This window comes from Scomber scombrus, chromosome 5, assembly GCF_963691925.1.
Source record: "Scomber scombrus chromosome 5, fScoSco1.1, whole genome shotgun sequence".
Classification (NCBI taxonomy): domain Eukaryota; kingdom Metazoa; phylum Chordata; class Actinopteri; order Scombriformes; family Scombridae; genus Scomber; species Scomber scombrus.
This window is the reverse complement of record NC_084974.1, coordinates 18,477,671-18,504,075: the sequence shown is the minus strand read 5'-3', so window position 1 is coordinate 18,504,075 and position 26,405 is coordinate 18,477,671. Positions and strand designations below refer to the sequence as shown.

The window sequence follows — 26,405 nt, the reverse complement described above, 5'->3', positions numbered from 1 at the left end:
GAAATGCATCCAATCATTGTCGACATTTCCATCAAAACCCCAAATGTCAACTTCATGGTGGCACTAGAGGAAAGTCAGGGGATCACCAACGTTATTAGGATTCATCCTCTGGGCATCATAGATATCTGCAACAAAACTTATGGTCCAAAATCCATCCAATAGTTGTTATTTCAGTCAGATATCGACAGTAGTGCACGAATTGACTGACAATGGAAAGTCAATAGAGCCAGTGTGGCTAAATTATTTTATAAAAAGGCATGATTAGTATTTGTAAGCCTACATAAAAAGGACATTAGCTTTAATGATTAGGCCAGCTTATTTTCCTTGCATTTTTTAGCTAATACAAGAAACTTTCATGTGTTTAGAATTAAATAACTGCTCATGAGGCAGCCCTGCAGTGTATAATGCAAACCATTGTGATCCAGAGTCAAAGCAATAATTCTGTTTAGGACACACACACACACAAATCAAACATGGGGAAACAAACGCTTTGTAGAGCAAAATCACAGATGACTGCTTCCCACAAAAATCTGTGTGGGAAAATCTTATGTGAGTGAATAATACCGTTAGTGTTCATATTGTATTTAACAGCCAGTACAGAGCAGAATGAATGAACAGAAAACCTTTCGTTCTGCATTTATAAATGGGTAAACTACTCCCTATGGCTTTTTTCAGTGGGGTAAGAAGATCCTGTGTCATTCCGCTCAGCCTGGGCTCCCCCTGAGAGACTGCCAACATACTGCTGTCTCATTGACACAGAAAACCCAGCAGCTGGCCTGGCAAGGACCGTGCGACTACCAGGGCTAACCCCAGCCAAGGTGCAGGAGTCTGAGCCCACAGCCTGGAAGCTTTGGTCTATGAACGACTGCATAGACCGCCTTAAACAGGAAGTGATATCTTGACCATGAACCCGAGCTGGATATGAAACCCAGTGATTTCATTGCCGGTTGACTTAGAGCCAGGAAATTAAACCTGTGCTACATGTTGTAAAAATATCTAGCTAAGCGTATGTGCCGCAAGGGAAACAATGCAAACCTAGACAGCAGCTTAAACACAGGACGCTTCTGAGATCCAGTGCAACAATGCTGCTTTGTGTTAGGTCAAATAAATATTGGCAGGAAGACAATGAACAGCATGAAAAAGTATCATGTCAACTCTCATCTTTCTGAAGACCTAAAGCTGTTCTGTGTATGCATGTCAATGACATTTCAAGGCTGACATCAGGGAGGAGCAGCCTTGGACTGACACACGCAGGGTCAGACAGTTAGCACATGTGCAAGCCCCACGGCCCGAAACCTGAGCCTGCCCTTGGCGTGTGACATAAGAAACCAGCGCTGTCCTCCAAGACTCCCGGGCATTGAGAACTTGGAGGTAAAAGGGGAGCTGGAGGGCAGAGAGCAGGGGAACTGAGGAGAGGCAGCTAATCTGGTAATTATGTCTGCTGCTGCTGCTAACTCCACCAGTCCTGGAAAGGTCGAGACAGAAAAACACGAGATAACAAGAGTTATGAAAACCGCACAGTCTGTCCCACGTAGGGGAGAGATGGGAGGAGATAAAGTAGGAGATGGATGGATGATATGAAGGCAGTGGAAGTAAGCAGAGCAAGTCTGCCGACATGCTCTGGTTATAACCATCTTGATAGAGGCATCTAGTTGATTCCTGGGACATAGATAGGAGCCTCTCGAACTGTTGCAGGTTCAAGAGGCTCAAAAAAGGTGCCTCTAGTGCTGTCATTTCAACAATTGCAGAGGTGTTGGGTGCAGATATATCACTAAAGGTGTATATGCAGGCTGATAAGAAACTGTAGTACAGAAATGCATGAGATATGTTGTATTTTCTGTGGATTACCTTCAACATCTGTAGTCAGTGCCTCTCTGTATATCACTACTCATCATGTTAAAGCTGTTGCGATCAGTATTTTCATAAAACAAATGACCCAATGCCTATATGTAATGTAAAGTAAAAGGGGTTGCTCGTAGTAATGAGTCCACAGAGAATTATCACCTGACTCTCCTCAGCTCTGTGGAGCTTTTATGGCATCTGTCAGCTCATTGTTTTGGTTTTATGGACCACAATTTTAATGTTTTTGTTCACTCTCACTGCTCTCATAGGGGCATTTTCAGCCTGGTAAATGTAGGCAATTGTATGCTGAGTTTAATATATCAACTTAAAGGTGATAATATGTTAATGTTATGTTTATGCTTCTGGTTTATGCTGCTCCCCCATTTGCCAAAATAAATCTGATGTTGTAGACTTAAACTTGTTGCAACAACAACTGCGGAAACAGTGTTGACAATGCATAGCTAATACATATACTTTTCAACTGGTCAGCACCCTGCTTAGTACATATCTTTATCACAGTTCTTAAAAAAAGGAATGCTTGACAGACATGTTTGTGTAGAAATTATTATAGTTATTATTATAGTTATTGATATCTGCAAGTGATGACTGAAGCACATTGCCTTAGCACGGCACACTCACAGATGAGTTACAGTAAGTTACACAAGAATAAGCCCCAACTTGAGCTACACACAAGTTTGTGTGAAATTGCATTTTACTCTCTCTTAAGTGGCTTTGAGTGGCTTATCTCACCTCTCCAGCCACAAAGAACAGCAGCGGCGTCTCCTCTTCCTTGGCTTTGTACTTGGCCATGAGCTTCTCTGCTATTGGTTGAATCAGCTCCTTGGCTGGCTCCAACTCGCCCTCCTCTTCAGCGTCTGAACAAACCAAGTAAGAGACACACAAGAGTTGTTAAAAGTATGAAAAGGCAGAAAAAAAGAGGGGGGGGGGGTGAAATAAATGTCAAGAAGCCACCTGGAGGAGGAAAAATGAACAGATGAGTGATACAGGAACCAAGGAAGGAGAGATGATTGGTGGAGAGATGAGTAAAGAGATGAAAGTAAGTGTACAGATCTTGTTTTGCTATCCAGTCTGACCTTAAGAGACACCAGGGTGGTCTCAAATGTTGATGGTCATCTCTGTACACTTCAGTATTTTTCTGTTTTGTTATGTCCAACTTTGACATTTAGTGCCTGCCAGTCTTCACAATAGCAAGAGCAAAATGTCCTGCATTCAGGTCAAAGTGGTTCTTGCAATGCTGTTCACAAACCTGCTGGATGATTCTTCTTTGTACCTGCTGTATTACCATATAAATAGATAGATAAATACTAGAAACATTTTCCACAGACCTTTGGACCTTTCAACACTAGAAAATTTTTCCATAGAGTCTGACATTCAATATGCTTCACATAAATGCCACTTCATTCATGCACATGGAGCTCCAGGCAGAGCCCCGTGTGGAGTTGTGCTGCATCTTAAATGCCCGTCCACTCACCTACAAACAGTACCAGGCAGGGCCCCTCGTGGAGCTGCACGGCGTTGGACTCGCTGAGCTCGAGCACGGGCCGGGGGTGCCATGGAAAGAGCCGGCACTCCGGGTCGTTCAGCACCTCCACGCGGCCCTGTCGCGTGATCATGTGACCCTCTGTGTCCAGCAGAATCAGTGTGGGAATACCTGGGGAAGAAGGAAAGAAGAGGTAAGGGAGAAAGACAAAAAGAGGAAGGGGGGGAAATGGGCAAGAGCGTGGGAGGTGGGTTGGTCATTTCCTTCCAATTATCGCTTCATGACGCAGACTGTTCCCTCTCCCACTGAGATCTCTTTTGTTGTGTGGATGTTTTAGACATTTTCTGAACAGTTTTTGCCCCTCTGGTGACTTCTGCTTCTCTCCAGCTCTCTCTGTGCTTTCACTCCTCATGTGCCTTCTATTTAGGAGCAATTGTTTAACCCTTCTCACTGGCTTTCACCATGCTTCTGATTATGATCTCCTTGCCTTATTAACAACCTTATCAGAAACAGACACCAACCAGGACCACAGATAATGCATGAGTCAGTGTGTTCTTGTCTGCGCATGTGAACAACAGAGGTGGGGGCCGTGGTGAACTGCAGAGGTTTGAGTGCAGGAGGGGGGCAGTGTTGACTCGTCCTGCTTGCATTCCTCACATACTTTGCAGGAGAGGCCATGAGCCAGCTCTTGCTAACTTCATCCACAGTCTTCTGAACACACACAGAGGAGGAAATCAGGAGAGAGAGAGAGAGAGAGAGAGAGGGAGGCACAGGGCGAGAGGCGCAGCACTTCCGCAGTGAATGAGACAATAAACTTGATAACCAGCCCACATTCCTCAGGCTGCAGGGCAATCTGTGTTGCTGTTTCACTGCCCAGCACAGAGAGATGTCAGCCATTGTGCCAGTGTTTCAGTACGTGACATAACTAAGCAAAGCAAAAAAACCTCTTCCTATAAGCTTGAGCATCTGAAGCAACATTTACAAAGAGGATGCAGCTGTTAAATACCTTGTATTCCATAAAGTCTGTTAAGTCGTGACCGCCGAGCCTCATCTGAATATGGCACCGCCAACCATGGCATCTCGCTGAAGTACTGTTTAAAGGACTCCTCTGACCTAGAGTGGTTGGAAAACACAAAATGGCAACACGACAGATGTTGAATGGTAATGTCTATTAACAGCTGAATGGAGAAAACAGATTATTTATGTCCTTGATCGACAGAGACAGATGTGTGTGTCAATAAATATGATCTATGATCTATGAATATGATCTGGTCTATGCACTGGCACTGTGAATCTTACCTGTCAGCGCTGACAAACACAATCTCAAATTTTTGACCCGACTCTTTGACGATACGATATGATTCCACCAAGACCCGGGTCAAACTGCGGCATGGCGGGCACTAACAGACAGAGAAAGAGGGAAAAAGAAAATGTACAATAAAGTCAATGAGTGAAGATACAGCGCACATAATGACACTTCTCATCAAACTCCTTTTTACAAACTAGCTTCTCTTGTTTTGTTTCCAGCTTCTTCAAATATAGCACAGACCTTTTAAAACACTAATCCTGCTGTCATACTCTATCTTGAGAAAGCATTTGTTTTTGTGTGTGTGTGTTTGAAGAGCCCAATACTCCAGTCAGGCAGGGTGAGTGGTGGTATGGCTGGCATTAAGATGACATCAGAGTGCCATGGCAGCGGAAAGGAAAACAGAGCAGTCTAACTTCTAACCTCTCTCCCATGCTCACTATATTCTCTCTGTTATAGCATTTTCAAACTATTTCCTGTGCTTTCCCAGTAGTGAATATTGAGTAAAACACCAATACAAGATTAGTAACATAAGGGAAGGCAGAAGTAAAAAAAAAAAAAAAAAAGTGAACAAAGAAAGCAAAACCTTTTAAACCACCTGATAGAAGTTTGCCTTTAGCAAATCCTGTCTGGTATGAGTGAGGTCGTAAAAACTCTGTCCTTTGTGTTTCAGAGATGTTTGAGATCATTTGGTATTTTGGTTATTTATGATATTGGCTTATATATTTCCCTTTCCTGATCTGGAAGGCTGCAAGTAAGCGACACAATTTTCTGAAGTTACTAGCTAAGTGCAATTAACATTAAATGCCATAACTCTTTGGGCATCATGTCCACATATTAATATTATCTGTTGTAAAATATTTAATAGAAGCACTAGTAGTCATCTATAAACATATGGCACAATGGATGTACATGGTCACATATAATGATTTTAATAGTTATGCTAGCAGGTAATAAAATGAAATGATGAATGAAATAACTGCCTTTTGTGGCCACTTGGGGGCCACAACACTGATATATGTGGCAGTGTTCAGACCAAATCTGGCAATGCTTGAAAAATGGCAGGCCTCCTTTATTGGAATGGGGGCAGTGCATTTATGATGCAGCGGTCATCCAGCAAAAAAGTTCAGCTTCACCTTTTTCTGGGCCGCAACATGATGTCATCTAACAAGGTAAAATGATGGCCAATCATGTAAGTGAGTGATCAGACCCAAGACGTCAATGGGAGGAAACTTTGTTTGCCATATAATATTTCATTTTGTTTACTGAGAAACTGTGAAAGGGAAGAGACTCATTGCCGCCACGATGAGCTGTACAACCCTGCCATGAAGGGGTACAAAAATATAAATAACATATATATGGGTGTTAATAATATAATAATAATAATAATAATAATAATAATAATAATAATAATAATAATAATAATAACAATAATAATAATAATGATAATGCCCAAATCTCTACAGAACCCTGCATGGTATGGCCGCATTGCCAGATTTGGTCTGAATGCGGTCTTACATCTTAAAAGGTGAGCAGCTAAATGCTCCAATGTTCAATGTTCACCAGCTAGCTAGTTGCTAACTTTGCTGTCAGCTTCTAGTAAAAAAGCTCTAAAAATTGTCTGTACACTACCTGCACAGCACAAAATAGCTGTTGTAAAATATAAAAAATTGATTAGTGATTCTTTTTTTTAGGTTGTAAGTTGCACATTATTTTAATTCTTACAACATTATCAAATGCAGTATGTAGTAAAACACACCGCCTGTTCTAAATTATTAATGCACAATTCATCATTGTTCAAGTTGATTATAGTTGATACAGTATGTCAAGCATTTTCATTGATCCAGTCATGCATGCTCATCACACTGACATGGGGGATAGTGGGAATTAGAGTGGGAAGCACAAAGCCTTAATCAATTCTCTGCTCATTAATTGACTTCTTGCTCAGTTGCTCATCGAGGTAAACACTATATATTGTGCTTTATGCTCATTATACTCTACAAATGTGGTGTCAATAGTATATCATTGCAAAGCTGTATGTGGGCTTTTGTTTGCTAGTGTGTCTTACTGAACTTGGTTTTAAACTAAAGTTGTATTGTAAAATATAATTCCCTAACTCTGCAAGCAAAAAGCCAATGCACCATGAAATATACTGTCGGTCACGTCTCACTGCCATGGACCATTTCAGCTCCCTAAAACATTAGAGGAAAAGCTTAACAACACTTCTCTGTAAATGGATGCCAAGGCTAGGTGCTGCTATTTCATATTTGTAAATTGACTTAATTAGGGATAGATTTACATGAGCAACTAGGGGGAATGTGGTGTAAAAACACTGCAAATAAACTCCTATAATGGCTTTTGTGACTTGTCCTTTTCAATCTTGCATGGGTCTGAAGTTTAAGCCAACCTTCAGGCGTCACAAATCCCAAAAGCCGGTCTCCGAGGCTGAGGCTGAGGCTCTGGCAGCTGCGATGCTGAGTGTCCTCACTAACCTGCACTGCATCTCATCAGAAGCAGTCCACCGATGATATGACGCCTTTCTTGCATGACTGAGTCACAACCTTCACAGGCTATCAACAGGACCAGCCAGAAAGAGACAATAGACTGATGTCATTGGGGTGTGGTGACTGTTACTTACTTTAAAAAAGGCCCAGAGGTGGTAGTGAAAGGATTGATGTAGATAGTTAATCATTGTTAATGTAAACACACACACACAATGGACTCGCCTGCACCCTTCTGCTCCTCTCTCTTATCTGTTTCGACTACTGCCCTACCTCTTCCTGCTCTGCCGCCGCAACCCTTTCTTCTCATGAAAACCTCAATGTTTTGACAGAGTTGGTGGGGCCAGAGAGGTAAAAATCAGGATCTCTAACCTGGTTTCTTTGTCCTCTCTTTCTGCCCTCCACACTCACCCAGTGTGCTGAGAAGTACACTCCCACGTAGTGTCCCTCCAGAGAGCTGCTGTCTGTTGTCTGCCTGTTGTTCCTTAGCAGAGGCCCTGCCACCACCTCTGCAAATGGCTTCGGCCCCCAGGGGAACTCCAGGCCTGGGAGAGGGTACAATAGGGAAGTGGAGGGGTAAAAATGGGAAAGAAAACATAAGGAAAAGAACGGTTAGAAAATACTAGAGGAAAAGTCAGGGATCATCTAAATCAAAATCATGTGGGGACTGTACAAAATGTCTGTCTCCACAAAATTTCATGACAATCAGTAAAGGTGTAAATCAGTAAATGTTGAGATATTTCAGTCTGGGCCAAAGTGGACTGACCATCCACCAACCAACATTGCCATCCTCTGAACTGTGCGGCTATCATTGTCAGAAACATGTTTCAGGTAAGTAGAAGGGAGAGGCACTTTTTCTGTCTGTGTCATGGCAATTAGAAAATCAAAGTCATGTTCACTTGTCATGCATAGATCACTCGCAAGCTTTTTTGTGACTTTTGTCATCATTTGGGAACACACACCAGACAGAAAATCTGATTTTAATGATGACTGAAAGCCATGCCTTTCAAGCAAATGAAGGCTGACAGAAATACTTCCCTTTCGCTCTCTTTCACACTTTCATTTCCTTTTCAAGGTGTCTTCATTGTTACCCTCAAACTCTAGAGATGCATTTGGTGCAGCCAAATTAAAAAGGGGGTAATCATAAATAAAACCTTGTATGGCTGGTTCATAATGGCCTCTTTATTTGATCATGGTTGTCTAGGGCTTCATTAGGCAGGAATGACAAGTCTGCACTGCGTTGGCGAGGCCTTTTATTGTCGTCCTGATTGTAAAAGTGCACTTCATCTTTACGCTGCAGGCTAGTCTGCCGCCACTCAAGTCAGGCTTTTCATCGACAGTGAAAGGCAGAGGGTCCCGAATAATTCCCCCGTCCCTCCCAGCTTCCATGTACTGCAAACTTTTACTGCCCTTTTCCTCCTCTAACTGTAGCTGCTGTCGATGAATTGATTTGTCACGTCAGGGACAGCTCTCAGTATGCCTCTCAAAAATATACATATTATTAAAAAGACATTAGAGACTAAGAGATATACATACGAAAACTGAAGCTGTAACCTTGTATTTCCTTTGAAAGAGGAAGTATTGTTAGAAAATCTTGGCATAATCAAATGCTCATCGTCGCTACTGAGGGATAGATTAATCTCTTCTGTAGCCACATCTAGTTTGGAAGCACAGTTAATGAATCATGGAAATAATACTGCAGGCACAGACTGGCTTTCATTAGCCAGACAGAGAAATCTGTCACAGTCCTCATGCAAAATCCATTCCGCTTCTCTGCTGTGCTGCCATAGTGCCGCTATTCTCCCTTCTCACATGACTAATAGCAATTTTTTTTAATGCTAACCAACCAGAGTATGAAGAGCAGCATTTTAAAACGTTGAGATCTTCTCAGGCACAGAGGAGAGGACGTCCTCTCTGCACAGGAAAGGAATGCAAGCCCACCCTTGTTAATTCTCCGTCTCCACTTCAAAGTGCAGAAATTATAGGTTTGCAGTTGAGGGAGTGAGACATGGACACGCTATAATATTCATGCATCACCATAATTACGGGAGCATCAACACAAACGAGAAGGGGAGAGTTATTGCAAAATGTTTTGGCCAAATTCTGAATGATGTGGCGCTGCAGTATCTCCACAGGGAACTCTGACCAGCCATTTGGCAAATATCATTACAGAGAAACAACATGCGTGCCATGCCTGTGTATACATAAGTGTAGCCTTAGTACTACACACAATACACTTTGGTTTATTTTAATTTCTCAAGTTTATCTTACTCTAATTTTATGTTTGTGTAACTAAGCTCTATGAAATACTGTGGTTAATTGCATATTTTAGTTGTATAATCAACACCCCAATCATGCAATCACAACCAATTAATGGCACTGTAACCATAGATTAGATAGACAGAGTTCCTTAATGATCCCACATGGAAATTACAGTGTTAGCGCAGCCACTTAACAAATCACAAAATGCAAAAACAAAAAGGTAGGGTAAAAGAAACACAATACAATTAAAGGCTTAATGATATAATAGGCTAACAAATAAAATATAAATTATATATTTGCTGAATATATACTATTCAATGATATTAATATGCTATAGTCCACTGTACATTGGTCAGGTGGATATTGCTAAGGTAGTAAAGTGCAGGATTATTATTGTTTTCTGCCTCAGGGGAACTTTATTTCCTAACAGGTGTTGTTTTAAGGGGGGGCGGGCAGTTGAGAGTGTAACACTAATAGGTAAAGAGTCTTATCTGAACACTGAGAGAGTGAAGTTGTGTTTTACTGTCTTGTCATGTTGAGGAATTCAGGTTTACATTGGTATGAGAGACAAAGTGTGTGAGAAACTGATTTATGCTCCTCTGTCCTCATGACCCTCAAATGTCTTCCTATTACCTCATTACACAGAGATATTTTCAGTGGTTGGGGTTAAGGTTAACCATGTAGCAAAGAGGATTGAGGTCAGAGCTCGAGGTTAGGGAATTAAAATAAATCAGCAGGATGTATCATACCAAAAAGCTTGTGTATGTATGTGTGTGTGTGTGTGTGTGCGTGTGTGTGTGTGTGTGTGTGTGTGTGTGTGTGTGTGTGTGTGTGTAAGGCTGCCAATCTCACCTTTGGGGTCATCTCTGACCACCAGTAAACCATTTCGACACACCACCTTCCCCGTAGCTGAATCCACAAACACCAGAGATGGGATACTGGTCACCTTGTACTTGTTCCACAGCTTCATCTGAACAGAAAAAAGGATGAGAAGAGTAAGTTAGGGGGGGGAAAAGTGAATGGAGAGACCCCAAAAACAACATTCATATTTATTTCAGTTTAAGAGGTGGAAAAACTGTGAAATTATGTCTTCACTGCACCTGAAATTTTATATTATATATACAAAACAAATGTCAGTTGAGTCCCATATGTATTTTATAAGATGCAAACCTTCTTGGTTATATACAAAGAGACTCAGGAGACTTGTAGGCTGAGGAGTGCAGTCGGCACTGAGTTGATTTAGTAGATGGTGAGAATCACACCGCTGCAGGGGTGATCTAATTTTAAAGAGGCTGAATCGGAGCAAACTCCTGCTGTCCCTGCTGTGTCATGAATAAGAGCAAATGGGGGAGAGGAGGACGCTGAAAGCACAACTTTGACTATGTAGCGTTAAAACGTCTCTGAATCCTTTGCAAGTGTTGAGCGCTGTGAATTATTGGATATACGATTCACACTTTAATAGGCATTTATGAGCGCCCATTGGCCTTATATCCAGCCTCCTATATGAGAAGCTGATAGTAACATAGCCTCATAAAGTCAGAAAATACTCTTTACAACCAGACATCTATGCATGAACCAACGCTATTTATAGAGTTCGGCAATTGGTGTAGTCCTTCACATCAAAGAGCAGATCAAGCATTTCACATATCTGAGACTCACTTTCCATATCAGAGGGAAGAGTCGTGATAGCCATGTCTTATAAAGAGCAGCAATCTGCACTGTGCAGTGTTGCTGCTTCAGCAACTACAGAAGAAGGAGATCCCTCACATGAAATCCTGTATCAGCTCAAAGCATTTGGAGAGGAGAAGGAACATGGTCTCCAGAAAACTATTGTGTCTTCAATATGATGGAGTTTAGTGGCTGTGCACAAGACTGTGATTTTTCTAAGTACTGTGCAGTGTGCATTTATTCTCCTTCTCCTGGTTCACCTGGTTATTGGATCAAAATGCCAGAAGAGACTGCTGGGAATTACACTGTGTAAAAAAAACACATATTTCAAAATAGACAAAGTACTTAAAAGAGAGATCAGTTACTTTATCTTTGCCAAACAAACACATATTTCATCCTGCCATCTAATTTATTACAGGCTGTACCAAGTTAAACACTTCAGTACCCATATAACATAATGATTTGCACTGTCCGGATGCTGCTGAAGTTATTCTGAGAGCCAAATGAAGTGAGCACTCCTTTCCTCAGGGCTTAGTGAAGTAAGCCAGGAGTTTGGTTACCGTTGAGCTCCAGGTTGATAAAAAACGTTTGTTGCTCTTTTTATGAAAACAGTGACTTAACTGCTGGAACTGAGCACTCTATAGACTCTGAAATGCAGATTTCAATAAAAGAGGAGAGAATATGTTTAAGCTCATAATGTGTGTCCCCCTGTTTGGCAAGTGTATGACAACATGTGTAACTAGAGGTCAACCACAGGCACTCTCTGACAAGCAGAGGTCAGACGGTCTGTCCCATGGACAAGACGACCCGGAGCCTTCCGACTATGTTGGTCTGGAAGTGCCTCAAAAGCAAACTTCAGTGTCTGCCACAGTCAACAGTTTTACCACATGCTCCACGCTGCTCTGGAAACTCAATCTCTGCTCACAAATTGATGGGGTTAGGGGCATTAACTGTGACTGTCTCCATAAACTAACATGCCCGACACTGCATCTGCAGCCATTTCACTCTGCTGCCTGCTGTAATCCAGGCTGACGATGTGAGATTGAGTGCCAGATTTAGCCAAAAGAGCGTGAGCCCTGTTCACACCTGGCATTAACACGCGTCTTGGGTGATCCGATCACAAGTGGACAGCTCTAAGTACGTCAGTTGACACCTGGCATTAAAATGCGTCTCGAGTGACAACTTGCGATCGGGTTTCAGTTCCCTGCTCTTTATGCAATAAAAATGTACGTTATTTCTGTTTGCAAACCAAATGTGTTGTTGTTTTTAACCGGCAGGAGGCAGCAATGCACTTCCCGTGCCTAGTCTGCTGGAAATGAATAAAGGAAGAAGTTTGCAACGATCTTGGCGTGTGGGTAAAATCAAAACTCTTTGGCCCAAATGAAAATCAGACAGCATGTTTTGTGTATACCCATCTACAAGAATCATTTTTGCCTGTTGTGGCCTCTTGTTGTTTCACACTTTAATATGCCATTGTTGACACACAAATCTATGCAGACGACGTCAGTTGAGTAGAAGGTCCTTCAGTGTGACCCAGGACACATTTGCTTACATGCTGCTAAAAGAATGTGGCCCAGACCACCTCTAAACGTGGTCTGAGCAATCGGATCTCAACGTATCCTGAAGGCATCTTGGGTGCGTACACACCTGTACTTAGAGGTGTCCACTTGTGATCAAGCAAGACACACGTTAATGTTGCGTGTAAAACAGGGCCAAAAGGACACAGGATTTTAAAAAAAGGAGGCAGGTTTTGCAGTAGCACTGAAATGTCAAGAAATATATCCCATGTCAAAGCTCAGAGTTATTCACACATGCAATTACTACAACAACCTTAGCAGCAAAGGCTACAGGACGCAATGGGCCCTCAGTTAATCGGCAAGATAGAAAAAAACTTGGAAACTAAATGTTCAGAGCTGCATCTGTCACCATGACACCACAGGCTATTGTGTACGGTCATATTTAAATAACTGGAGCAGAGGGATATTTAGAGTAGGGGAGGATGTGTGCACCAAATCTGAGGCTTTTTATGTCCTATCAGTGCTCTCTAATGCTGCAGCATCAAGAGAGCAGCTAAGAGATTCGTGTGGTAATCTGAGTGGTAGAACCATGCAATTCCTCTTCTTTGTCTTGTCACTAATTTACTACATCCTTGAATCTTTTCTGCCTGGTGATTTGGCTGCAGATCAGAGAGCTCTGAGTTGCTGAATCCTCTTAGGGTGTGGATTTGCCTTTAGAATGAAAGGGCTGTTCAGATTGTAGGGTGGATGGCTGACCTTGTAACTACAACAGCTACATGTACTGGAGCCTGTGGCAAGTGTCAACTGGATTTCAGCATCTTGACAGACAATAATTCAGCATGCTTAGGTGGGGTGACAGCTGAGTGTTGAGTTTTCATTGCCATTGGTAGCAGTGACTTGGCTGAATCTGCTTATAAATACAAAAACCTTCCTCCTGTATACGTCAGAAATTTGCAAATGTCTAACAGTCGTGACTGGTGAAAATAGTAAAGACAATAGCTCTCGTAATAAAAGTGCACTTTTCTCTCTTTTTTCCTCTTCATCAATAGAAAACATGAGATTCGCACTGCACCACAGTGATCCATTTGACCAAAGCACTGTTTCATTGTAGAGAGCCGCAGGCCATCTATTACAGCGGAGTCAATAAATACAGAACGTGACATGATATGTTGTACTAAAAAAAACACACATAAATCATACTGTCAAATATGCCGTCACTCCTTAGCTTGTGAAACTGCTTCAGGCTTGTTGAAGTGGTGTTACAGATATTTTTGTCATCTCGTCCAGTTTTATGAGTCATTTGATCAACGTGTTATGTGCTGCTGTATGTAGAGCTGAAACAATTAAAGGAACAGTTCAACATTTTTGGAAATAAGCTTAGATAAGCGTTAGAGAAGAAGATCGATACCTCTGTCATGTTTGTGTGGTAAATATGAAGCTACCATCAGCAGCTGGTTAGCCATTTCTCAAAAGGTGCACAGTCACTTCCTGTAGTCTTCTCATCACCATGAGGTTGGCAAGCGAGCAGCAGAGAAGTGACTTTGCCAGGGAAATAAATAGTCTTTCCCCCCCTGCAGCAAAACCACAGTGTGTTGTTATGATATAATATATGATGTGTTAATTAGAGCTTGAGAGGTGCCGATAAGCGGATTCTGTTACCTTTGGGCAGGGACAGGCAAGCCGTTTCCCCCCCCATTTCCACTCTATATGCTAAACTAAGCTGACCATCTGCTGAAAGTGATATCGTTCTAACTCTCAGCAAGAAAGCAAACAAGTGTATTTCCCAAATTTTCTAATTACTTGTTAATTTTTTTTTTGATAGTCTTTTATATGCTTTAAACTGAATATCTTTGGTTTTTATGTCAGACAAAGATATCAGACATTGTCATACTGGACTCTGGGACACTGACAGACATTTTCTTGTTTTCTATAATGTTTGACAGAATAATTGGTAATAACAATAATCTGCAAGTTGTAATCCTAGCTGTATAAAATACGTTGCTGCTGCAGAAATACATACATTATCCAACAGAGTGCAAAAGAGTGGTATCCAGTTTATATGTAAAATGCTTATAGATTGTATTAAAGGCAGCAAGATTGCATGTTGCCACTCCCATTTTCCTCTGAGGGCGCTTCTATTCATTATCAATATCAGCAGAGTGTGTAACTATATAGCCAAGCGGGAGGGCCTGCCTATACAGTTACACACTGGTTTAACTACGCCAATAACCCCTGTAGAGAGCCCACCAACTGTTAAGACTCTGGGGAGAAATGGAAATCCATACTAACAATCTATTTACTCTCCTGAACATGCAGGCATTAGCCTCACACTGCGCTCGGTGCTCATCATGCTAATTGGATCACGCATGGTTGCAGATCCATATCCCGAAGAAGAGCAAATCAGCCCACTGAGGGGCCAGTGGATCAGCATGCATGGACACACCAGGCCAACGTTACCGGGGTTGGAAAATTTTATATCATCTTCTGATTCTTTTTAATGGGGATATCTGCATTACTTAAGTACGTGTTCCCCTTCTACACTATGAGTGAGTAGGAAAAAAAAAACCCACTCCCAAGATATCCACATTTCCATGTTAAATGTCATGCGTGGCGATCGCTTTCATGCTTTTCGCACTGTTGCAATTTATGGTGACATTCTGCAGTTTAAGAGGAGGTTAGTTTAGGTTCCGGTGGTTTAAAAACTTTTAAATCCACACACATCTGCTTTAGGTTTGGCCCAGTCCCCCTTGAAACCCCTGCAGCCCCGTCCTGCAGTGAAATTTGGCCTCTGTCAGTAACTGGTGGGTCTCTGCAGTGGCTGCTTGGTTGAGTGTGACTCTGTGAGAGAAATAGAGTGGAAGAAATGTCTCCACTCAACCCGCCCAATTCACCTATCATTGTTCGAGTTCTATCTCCTCACAGATCTGCTTTCACTGGGCTGGTCTGGCGTCTGCGAGTCGCTCCCATTCCTGCTTTATTACAACAGTGTCATACAAAAGAAAGTCAGCCCTTTACAACAGAGCACATGAGCAGCACCCTGCTGTGATGCTGATAGCAGCGCAGTCTTTTATCTCTTTAGTACCACACATAGGACAAATGGTGATAATCCAATTGATATCTTCAACATTTCATCCAGATAAACAACCTACAGTATTCACAATTCATAACTGTACAAAGTAGATTTGTGGAATTTAATTTAACCTACTCCTAAATTCTCAATGGTATTTATGATTGGGCAAAAAATGTTCCCAATATAATCTTTTCATCCACGTCAAGGGGAATTTGTTGGCACAGCTCACAGCACACATAATGTGCTCCACATTATTCAGCAAGTAGTGAGGACATTGAGGGATTCGTGTTCCAGTTTGATTAGATTTAAATGTTCAAAAAAAGAAGTGAAATAAAATTCAATTAAATGCTTAAACTTGTGCGATTATCTCCTGCACAGCAGAGATAACAGTCAGATGGTCAATGGCTTTGCATTGATCTCAGTTGTTAGTGTGAAGACATTTGATGGGAGAAGGGAGGCTGTTTGTCTGATAGACTGACCAGCCCCCTCAAGACATGTTCAACAAAAATCATTGTCTTTTACTGTGACTTTTTATTGAGACTGCCTGCAGGCGGTGTGATCTCTGACCGTATGGATTTACTGTAGCTGTGCAAGGAAGAACAGGCTGGGCTGGACTCGCCTTTTGGCAGGCACTAATGCAAGCTTCTTTAGAAAAATCAAGCCATTGCCTGTGTGCACTGCACTCTGACAACATGGATTGAATGAATTTGGGGTTGAGGTTATCCAACATGTTAGTGCACAACAGCATCAACACTTCATTCATCATGTGTCAGGCAGCTTTCTGGTTAAAATCTTTTCTTTTCATTTCTTAGGTTGAAGACAGATGAGTAACAAACTTCTCCAGTCTTGCTCCCTATATCTCCACACTACACCGCTGTACTGTACTGTAACTCCCTTTTGGCTGGGCCCCTGCAGCCAGCTTTGACATACATTCCTCCATGCTACACCCCGCCTCTGCTCAATCTGCTCCCGAGGCTCTCAGTAACTGCCTGTATCCACTTCAAAACCCTGTTGCTGCTCTTCATGGCTACAAAGGGAAGCCTCCCCTCCCACCTCTTAGCCATACTTCAGCCCAGCTAGTGTGTGTTACTTAGCGCCTCCATCTGTGCTTCTCTGACCCGACTATCGCTTTACCCGTTCAAAAGTCTTCACCGCCAGGGCTCCCTAGGTGGTGAAATACTCATCTCAAAGCCTGTGACAGCTGCACGCTGCCCCCTTCTCTGTTTGGTGACCCCATCTCTTAATATGCCTCAGCACCATCTTGTTTTGCATGTGGATATCGTTTGGCTTCGTACAATCCACTACAAGAACAATGACTTCATCTGTCACTCGTTTCTGCACCACTGTTGTCACGCGATTCACCCAATTTCCTACCAGAGTCAGCTATATTTCTAAAATATAAAAAGAGCAGGCCGCTCACTCCATTCTATTCCACACTGCTCATTACAGAAGGCTCATCCTGTACTACACAGCCATCATGTTGGGGAAATGCTCTTCCTCAATATTGTTGAGATGAGAGCACAGCAGGCTTCGCATCATGCCTCTTCAATGCAGAGCGTTGCCGCAATCTTATGCGTTTCATTAATCCCATAATATTCTTTGGCCGAGTCATTTTGGTGGAGGATCCACGGGAGACGCTGGCTAAATTGCTTTTTCGATGAAGACCGCCCCGTCGCCACGGCAACTCTTCCCCCTTCCCTCCCCTCTCCGCAAAGTCAGGACATGTCACAGAGTGCCAGACACATTGTGGGCTCTTAGTTAATAATTCAGTGATAAATTAACGGTTTTGTGAGGTAAACAGGTGCCAGAATGTCAGAGGGTTTCAGAAAAAACAGAGAAACAGAGTGGAGAGAAAAAGAGAGAGAGAGAGAGAGAGAGAGAGAGAGAGAGAGACAGATGAGGGGGAGGTAGAGGGGGAAGGTGGTGGGTGTTTTCCCCTCCAGCCTTGTGTGGAGGCACAAAAGCGACCCCCTGAATACAGGCTTTAAATCCAAACTTGGACTCTGCGTGGCGAGAAGTTTTTATGTAGTGAAGAACGCAGCGTAAAAAAAGCAGGGGGCATTGTAAATGAGTAAAAAGCTAGGGCTCAATAGGTATCTTCAGCATTGTGTCTCTACAGGCGTGGGCTACCCCTGAGGCGTACATTCTGCAAGGTCAAAGGTCAGGACGGCAGGGGGTGCATTCTTCGCTCCCAGTGCTGTTTAGACCAGTCAGCCTGCCTCCCTGCCCCCCAAACACTCACTGTTCTTTATTTTTCTCTCGTCTATCCCCCTTTTCTTTAGGATAATAGGATAAATTACAAAGATCCAAGTGTAAACCTATTACACACACACACACACACACACACACACACACACACACACACACACACACACACACACACACACACACACACACACACACACACACACACACACACACACACACACACACACACACACACACACACACACACACACACACACACACACACACACACACACACACACACACACACACACACACACACACACACACCTAACCCGCACTAATGTGGAACATTTTTAAATTGCAATCTTTTTTTCTTTGCTTTGGCCTTCCATCCACACACGCATCTGTCTCAAAACACTTTGTCAATAAAGAGTGAAATTAAAAACATCAGTGGTGTGTTGCAGTGTGGACATTGATGTGTGATTACAATCTGATCTCAGGCATCTGTTCGCCATGTGATCCGTTTTTGAGAATCCTGATTCACTTTCAAACTCACTCCTCGTGCTTGATTGCTGTAAATAACAATCCATCCTTTCGTAAACAGTGAGCAGCTTGGTGGTAGATGGAATAAAGCTGCTGTCATGTGCAATCTGAACCCTGGAAAACACTAAAAACAACAGATGTGGTACTTCAGATTTGGTTTTAATGGAATTAGCTTCTGAACTCACAAGAAACTTACAAAAATGTGAAAAGTATATGTATTAAAAAAGGAAAGAGTGACATACAATACATAATTCATTATAAAATCTTGATAACATTTGACCTTTACCAACACAATACAATTTGGCCATCGAGTAATTTGAGAGAACTGTTTGGACAGCTATAATTTTAGAAAACTATGTGAAAACACGTAGTTGCTGAATTGAACATTTTCATAGTTTAAATATATATTTTGATATTTTCTCCTGAGAGTTAGATGTGAAGTTTGATACCACTGCTACTAATCTTATCATCTAACTATCAGCAAGACAGTGAATGAGTGCATTTCCCAAAATGTCAAACAATTGCTTTAAACTGCAGATTTGTCTGCAATTGTGCAGACAAATCTGAAAAAAGGTCAATTTCTGCAAGTCAATCATTTAACCTGCTGAAAGACCAATTCAAGTGAGCAGTAATGATTTACCTCGAAACTGTTCACAGGATGACAGAAGCTTGTTGTGTGAAAATTGTGTCATCATGTCTCAGGTAGTAGATTCTCACACCTTCTACCACCAGCCTGTTTCATCAAGTTGAGGCCTGCATGGTCTAACAGACAGGGATGATATAAAGCTGGTCTGGCACTGGATCAACTGGACCCGCTCTATCAGCTACCTTAGCGTGACCCTTTGAGGCGGGCATTATACGCTCGCTGGGATCGGCCAACTCATGACTTGGAAAGCCTGGTGCATTTTTGGGAGAGTGTTTTTTTTTTTGGGTTGCACAGTGTGTTCCAGAGGTAATACAACACACAGACACACATACAACTGTAATTCAATACAGTATGGGATGGATTCTGGCATCAAATTAAGTCACACACACACACACACACACACACAGTAAACGTCAGAAAAGCACTTTGTATAGCCTCATTAAGTCTGTGCGGCTGCAATGCCTTTAGGGATCTCAAGCCATTACATATTAATAATCAGACAAAACACACATTAGAATAAGCCTTTCAGCACAACTTGATTTTCACGCATGTGCTCTTTACACTTACTGCTCAATTAGCTACACTCAGCAAATACACTCACAGCCGCTGTGCATTCATTCTACCCATAAGACTCCACATTATGGTTTCTGTGGTACCCCGGTTTCCTGGAGCGCCAGCGGAGGAGGAGAAGGGGGGGGGGGGGGTTTTGGGAGTCGGGTTTAGACAGCTTCCCTGTTGTGACCTCTGTTTGACCCCATATTTAACTCCCACACTCCTCTTTTTTCGCTCGGGAAGCCTGCAGGAGCCGCAGCTCAATTCCTGATCCCATCGCAACACAACACATTAATATTTATGGAAATTTAAGGGGAACATTTCAGACACATTGTCAGTGTTTTGTGCATAATCACGGCAGCTCTGGATTCTTTATGCTCCAATCTATCCAGCGCATTTTTACATTTAGGTGGCTGGTTAGTACTCTGTTGTGTGTGTGTGTGTGTGTCTGTGGGGTGCTCACTTTTGACCAATATATAGCGAGAAAACAAATTTCATGCATGTAATTCAAATTTCTTTATAATGATATTCAAATGGTGGCAATCTCATTGCATCCTGGGATTACTGAGCAGAGGCCCACCAGACACACAATATTTGGACTACATGTCTAAAGCTGCAACGATGAGCTGATTACTGGTTTCTTTAGTCTTGAAAACTGAATATCTGAGTTATGGGTTGCTGGTCGGGATGAAACAAGACATTTTAGTTTAAGGTCTTTGCGGTGTGAGCCATTTTATAGATCAAATAACTAATCAATTAATTGAGAAGAAAATGGACACATTAATGGATCATTAAATAAGTGTTAGTCACAATCCTATACATGTTAAAATAAACGCACCTGTATAAAGGTGAAGGTGAAGCCGGTCATGTCTGGGTAAAAGAGGGCAATGTGAAATGCTGATTTTGGAAAGGTAAAAGGTAAATATGCTTTATAGCAGTAGCATTAGGTTATCTCACCAGTGTATTTCGCGTAATTTCATTTCATTCTGTGTTATGATTGGCTGGTTAGTAAATGTGGGTTGTAGCTGTAGTCATATATAATAAGACTTTGGTCTTACATTTCTGTGGACTTGCCAAACTACCAGTATTCACGACAAAGGATTTTTCACCACGTTTCTCTCATTATTTTCAACTTTCATCTTGGATTGCCCAAAATCATACAGTGTGAAGGAGCCTGAGCATTTTATTGTCATTCTCCAAAAGCCAGATAGACTGTTTAGATGTTGAATAATGTGCTGACCGCATCCAATAAAGCGCAATATATATGCGATAAGTGCCACAGGGTTGAGACACTGCGTACTTGGCAGGGTACTATGTATTTTTGTTCCAATTGTACCCTCCACAGCCAGCAAGGAGTCTCATAAATCACAATGACACCCTGAGTCTGCACTGCCTCATAAAACAACACAAACTCCTGCCGGAGGTAGCTTACCTAGGCCTCAGAGTGCACACACACACACACACACACACACACACACACACACACACACACACACACACACACACACACACACACACACACACACACACACACACACACACACACACACACACACACACACACACACACACACACACACACACACACACACACACACACACACACACACACACTATATATAGCCATGTGAACCCAATTTTTCACATATCCATCATATCTTCAGTAAATATTTCATTTCTACTGCTGTGGGCTACAATGCACAATGATGGGCTGCTGCTACAACAATGGTTTCATTTCCTGAGGGAAAGGATGTTCTTGCTCTCTCTGTCCATTACCCGAGCGAGATTTTGTTCAAGGGTGAGTTTGGGTTACATGGTGACACTTTATATCCATCCATTAACCTGTTTCGTCCTCTAGGCTTACACTCATTAAAAGTCACATCTGTTTGGCTGTGGCTGCAGACCAGCCGTGTGCATTTTATAGCCGAGCTGTACATCTGGACCCCTCTTGTATCTCTCGCAAGCCCGCCCTCAACCCGCCCACTCTACACTGTACACGCCGTATTCTTAGCTTATCCCACCAGCCTGACACTTTCCACAGCAGCCGCAACAGATTCAGACTTCCATAAGCTCTCCAACAGAATCTGCCCATATTGGCCAGTTGAAGAGGCTCATGGGCACAGATTTCATCTCATCCAGATTAAGTATTTCATAAAACATTGCACAAATCAAATATCCATCATGGCTGCACCACGTCTAGGGATGCAGAGGGAAAAAAAACCCTGTTCACGGGCACACAGTTACATTAAACAGAATATATTTATGCAATGTTTGTTATTAAATGAATAATGTCAAGAATGAAGGCAACTTTAAAATTAAAAGATGCTATAATATCTGACAATTTGTATGTCTTTGAATGTTTATCTTAATGCACACAATTCAACTGAGAGTTTTAAGAGATTGAGGACACTATTTCACTGCATTTAGATCAACTGCAGACTTCCTTTCTAAAACAGAATAAAAAAATAGGATAAAGAGTAGATAAAAGGAAAGACAGACAATGGACATAAAGATTCAATTGGGAGGAGACAGTCAGGCTTTGAACAACGATAAAACAGGACATAAAAGAACATTGTAAAAATGCTTCCATGTACAACTGTGCTTTGAAAAGTGATTTAAAAAGATACTACTGATCTGGCAGAGTGCTGCAAACCTCAGCAGCTCCAACATCATAGACCAGGTCACCTTTTGTTACAAGCCCAGTTCTTGGAACAACCTGTAAGTGCTCTGCCAGAAGACCTGAAGACCTCGCTCTCTCTCATAAGTAGTTATAAAAAGGTCTGAAGTGTAGCTCGGAGCCAAACCCCTGCTGAGCGTCAAAATAAACATCCATCCATTTTCAAAATACTAAAGGGTCAGGTCTGGTGGCAGCGCAGCACAGCAAGCACAGTGTCCCACCCGCCCGCTTACAACTTCCTTTCAGCTTCTCACGGGGAATCTCCAAGAGCTCCCAGGACAGCTGACACACATTTCTATGTGTCACTGCATTGAGATGCATCAGCCAACATAACCTGTGTACTGTCATATCTACAATGTTTCATGTAGAGATTTTGGCTAGAAGTAAAAGTCAGACCATCAAGACCCGGTGTTCAAAACGTTTGGCATGTTTTAGACCATTAACTACAAACTACATGTGTGTTACTTTCATTTCCGGGCTGCATTTTCATTAAATGTCGGAAAATTGTGTTAAAATCAACTTCAAAAAGCCCAAAGTCGTCTTTAAATTGCTTTTTTTGTCATACCAACAATCCAAATTCCAAATTTATCAATTTTAAATGTCAAATTCCAGAAACTAGAGCTAGGTCATTTTGGCTAGGTCACTCGTCAATTGCCAAAACTCACTGCATTCTCATGTCATTTTGTTTTAACATCCAGAAGACAAAGAAGTGAAAAAAGATGTCATGAATTTGGTTGGTTTTCACATTTAGAAAGTTTGTGTTATGAAATCTAGGTTGGAGAGCACCCTTGAACTCACTGACAAGGACTTTCTTGAAAAGCAGTCACTGCCTGCAATATAACAATATATGCGAGATGAGAAAATAACACAGGTGATGAAATGTTTTTAGCAATGGATTACCCATCTCCAACAAGTTTCATGCATCTACAAATTGATTTCCAGGGAACACATTGCAGATTTAAAAAAAAAAAAACAATAAACATATATTGCTGCTTTGGAGAATGGTCAGCAGGAATGTTGCAGCAAAGGCCCTATAAGTCAGCAGATTAAAAAAAGATTCCACTTTTTTCCTCTTTTTCCTCGCCCATCGTTTTTATCCTAAAGGGCAGGGTGATAATTCCTTCCGTCTTTCCTGCCAAGCCAATAAACACGAGTTAATATATGGCTGGTGTCGCTTTTCTTCGCAGAGTTGATACTATTTACGAGACCGCATTGTTGTCAGAGCAGGCGTGGTCTGATGTAGTGAAACTATATACACTTAAAAAGCATGTCTGTGTTACAACTCAAATAAAGAGTGACTTTTTCCATGAGATATAACAGTCACACAACACTAGTCAATAACACTATACAAGTCATTTACTGTTACGTGCTGCTGAAATGTTGTGTTGACAGGCAACACAAAAAGTAACATGAGGGTTTTATCATCATTGTAAACAAACATCAGACATTGAGAGTGAAGCAGTGGCAGCAACAGAGATGATGAAAGAAAGGTTGAAAACAGACAGACAGATAAGAGGGAGAGAGACATGTGTGTCGATTTTCAGGGTCACGTCGCCCCGGTGGAGGGCTGATTGACAGGGCAGAGCGCAGGTTCAAAGTTCAAGCCTTTAATAGCCAGGCTGAAACAGCAAAGCCTTCATGCCATCCGTTCAGGGCCTAACCTCCGTGCAACCCCATATCCACTCTGACACCACTGTCTCAGCTTTTAAATGAAACTCTTACAAGGAAAAAAAAAAAAAAAACCTTTTAAATAAACATTCAGTTATTATAACTGCCTTCCCACCTTGTAGACCTGAGGGCCTATTTTTGTGGGATTTGTCTTGTACACACCTGTAAAGACTCCAAGGAGCCAAGCATTGCCAGGAAAAAAAACCTGCTACAGCTTTTTCTTTTTTTTTTGCTGTGTGATTTCCATTAACAGAGGTAAAGCAGGACATCCAGAGTCTGCGCTTGAAGCTTCCGCTGCATCAAAAAAAAGCAAACGCCATCAGAGAGAAGTGTGTGCCCGCCAGTGTGTTTGTAATTCAGCTCCATAAGCCTGACATCACAGATCTGAGGCCTCTCCCACACATGCAGGCAGAGGTCACCAGCCCTCGCTAAGCCTTGGCTTCCTACACTCTCCCCGACTCTTCAGATATCTTATTTCCGCAGTTCAAGGGCTTTTTTAGACAAGATGATGTAATCCTCCAGCACGAATCCATTGTTCATTTACCTTTTTTTTTTTTTTTTTTTTTACTGTTTTAAAGCCTGGAAAAGCTCGAGCCACTGGCAATTAAACAATGTGTCAGAGTGATAATATTTGGTTGGAACACACAGGGAATAAAGAAAATATGGAAGATATTATGAGCTTGACACAGATTTTATGGCGAGTCAGTTACAGCATAGTGTTATTAAGTGATTTAACTTCAAATGTACACCTCCAGCAGATCTAAGTCATAATTTGATAACTATTGTCATGGTGGAAGGGTTACAAAGAGGATTAAGGTACAGGGATACAGGGATTAATGAGAGCGAGAGGAAAATATTTTTGTGATATTTAAGCTACACTGGGAACACATTTTCCTACAACACACCACTGAGTTTTATAATGGCACCAACATGGACGCTGCATTCACTTGATATAGGAATTGCTGCTGTAAAAGACACTGTTTTATGTGTTGACTTTTGTATGACTAATGACCATCTTCATACACAGACTTATAAAATCATTAATGAGGAAATGTTCGATGGGCAAACACATGTTCTATACGTTCTACACATGTTACGTTACTTTCTGTCACTAATCAGTAGTGGCTTTCTCTCCTATTTTCAATTCAATACAACTTTATTTATCCCTGTGAGGCAATACATACAGTACAGATACAGTACAAATGCAGTTGATAGAAAAGAAAAACAAAAGAAACTATGAGGAAATGTTAACAAATACATTAATAAATAGCTGTAAATACCTCTAAAAGATACACAAAGGAATGAGGCCGTACAAACAGTTTACCTGAATGCTGCACAGAATGAGATGTCACTTCATACGGCAGTAACTCAGTAACTTGTAGTGTAAATAAAAACGGTACAACGAGCCAAAGTGGGAGTTTTAGTTTGAAACTAACAGTTAAAAACATAGCAGTTAGTGCTGGCTTTACTATTGAAATTGCAATCAAACCTTCATTCAGTTGGTGCAACAGACTGTTGGCTTCAACTTCCCCGCAAATCGAGTTTTAATCTCAAATTAATGACAATGTGTTTGAGATTTAAAGTAGGACACTTAGACTGGCTTTTCAGCAGCTCATAAACAATATTTTCGATGAATGCAGCTTCACACAGACATTATTTACTCAGTTAAAATGGTGAGACTTTTCTTTGTTTTTTTTATTACAGTTCATCTCCAATGTTTTAAACATTTCAGGCTGCACAGCAGAGCAACGCAGACCTCTGTCTCACAGTGACTTGTCATCAGGCTTTGCATCTAAAAGGAGAGGAAAACTATTAAAGCTTGCCAATAATCAGGAAGAAAAATGCAGTGCGGCTTTGTGCTTTAGTTCTTTTACAGACTCAGAAAGAGAAGAGAAGACGACACAGGAGGGCTGGAGTAACAGATCTTTGCATCTGTTAGCCAACAGCATCTTTTAAAGGGCACAATACAATACAACTCCAACAAACAGATACAGAACTGGAAATGAATCACTTCTGCTTCCATACAGTTGTGACCATTAGCTCATGTGACCTTTGTAGTGAGTACAAAATGGATTCTGGTTCAAAGGGTGGGGAAGTGGAAGGGGTGTCCTTTCCCGCTTGGACTTCCTCCAACAGTTCTCTGGACCCAGCTACGGGAAACCTGCACATAAGTGCAGCCAAAACAAAATGGAAGAAGAAGAAGAGGCGAATGAACCTGAAATGACTCTCCTGAGCTGCACAGTGCATGAAAAAAGAAAGAAAGCATACTCTATATTCTGTATCTTCATCAGTGACTGGTATGTTTTAAACAATTTAGTAAGCATCTTACATAATAAAACACAAGTAAGCCAAATGCCTTATAAACCAATTTCCTGAGAGTGATCCACAGTCTAAAGATAAAGCAAAAATGGCAGGCTGCTAACGAGAAAGCCCTGAATGCATTATTGTCCTGTGCTGGTTTT

At 41.7% G+C, this 26,405-nt stretch overlaps 1 protein-coding gene across 3 annotated transcripts in view; it reads right to left on the bottom strand.

Moving 5' to 3' along the window:
* Positions 1-26,405, bottom strand: part of nxn (nucleoredoxin) — a 59,067-nt gene that overhangs the window by 3,847 nt on the left and 28,815 nt on the right. The window contains exons 1-7 of one of the 3 annotated variants that reach the window (XM_062419675.1): positions 25,268-25,288; positions 10,265-10,382; positions 7,562-7,695; positions 4,643-4,743; positions 4,350-4,456; positions 3,335-3,514; positions 2,593-2,717 (exon numbers count right to left, since the gene is read on the bottom strand). In XM_062419675.1, the coding sequence (XP_062275659.1) occupies positions 2,593-2,717; positions 3,335-3,514; positions 4,350-4,456; positions 4,643-4,743; positions 7,562-7,695; positions 10,265-10,382 (765 nt within the window). In that variant the 5' untranslated portion in view covers positions 25,268-25,288. The other 2 variants (XM_062419676.1, XM_062419674.1) reach the window with 2 other exon arrangements.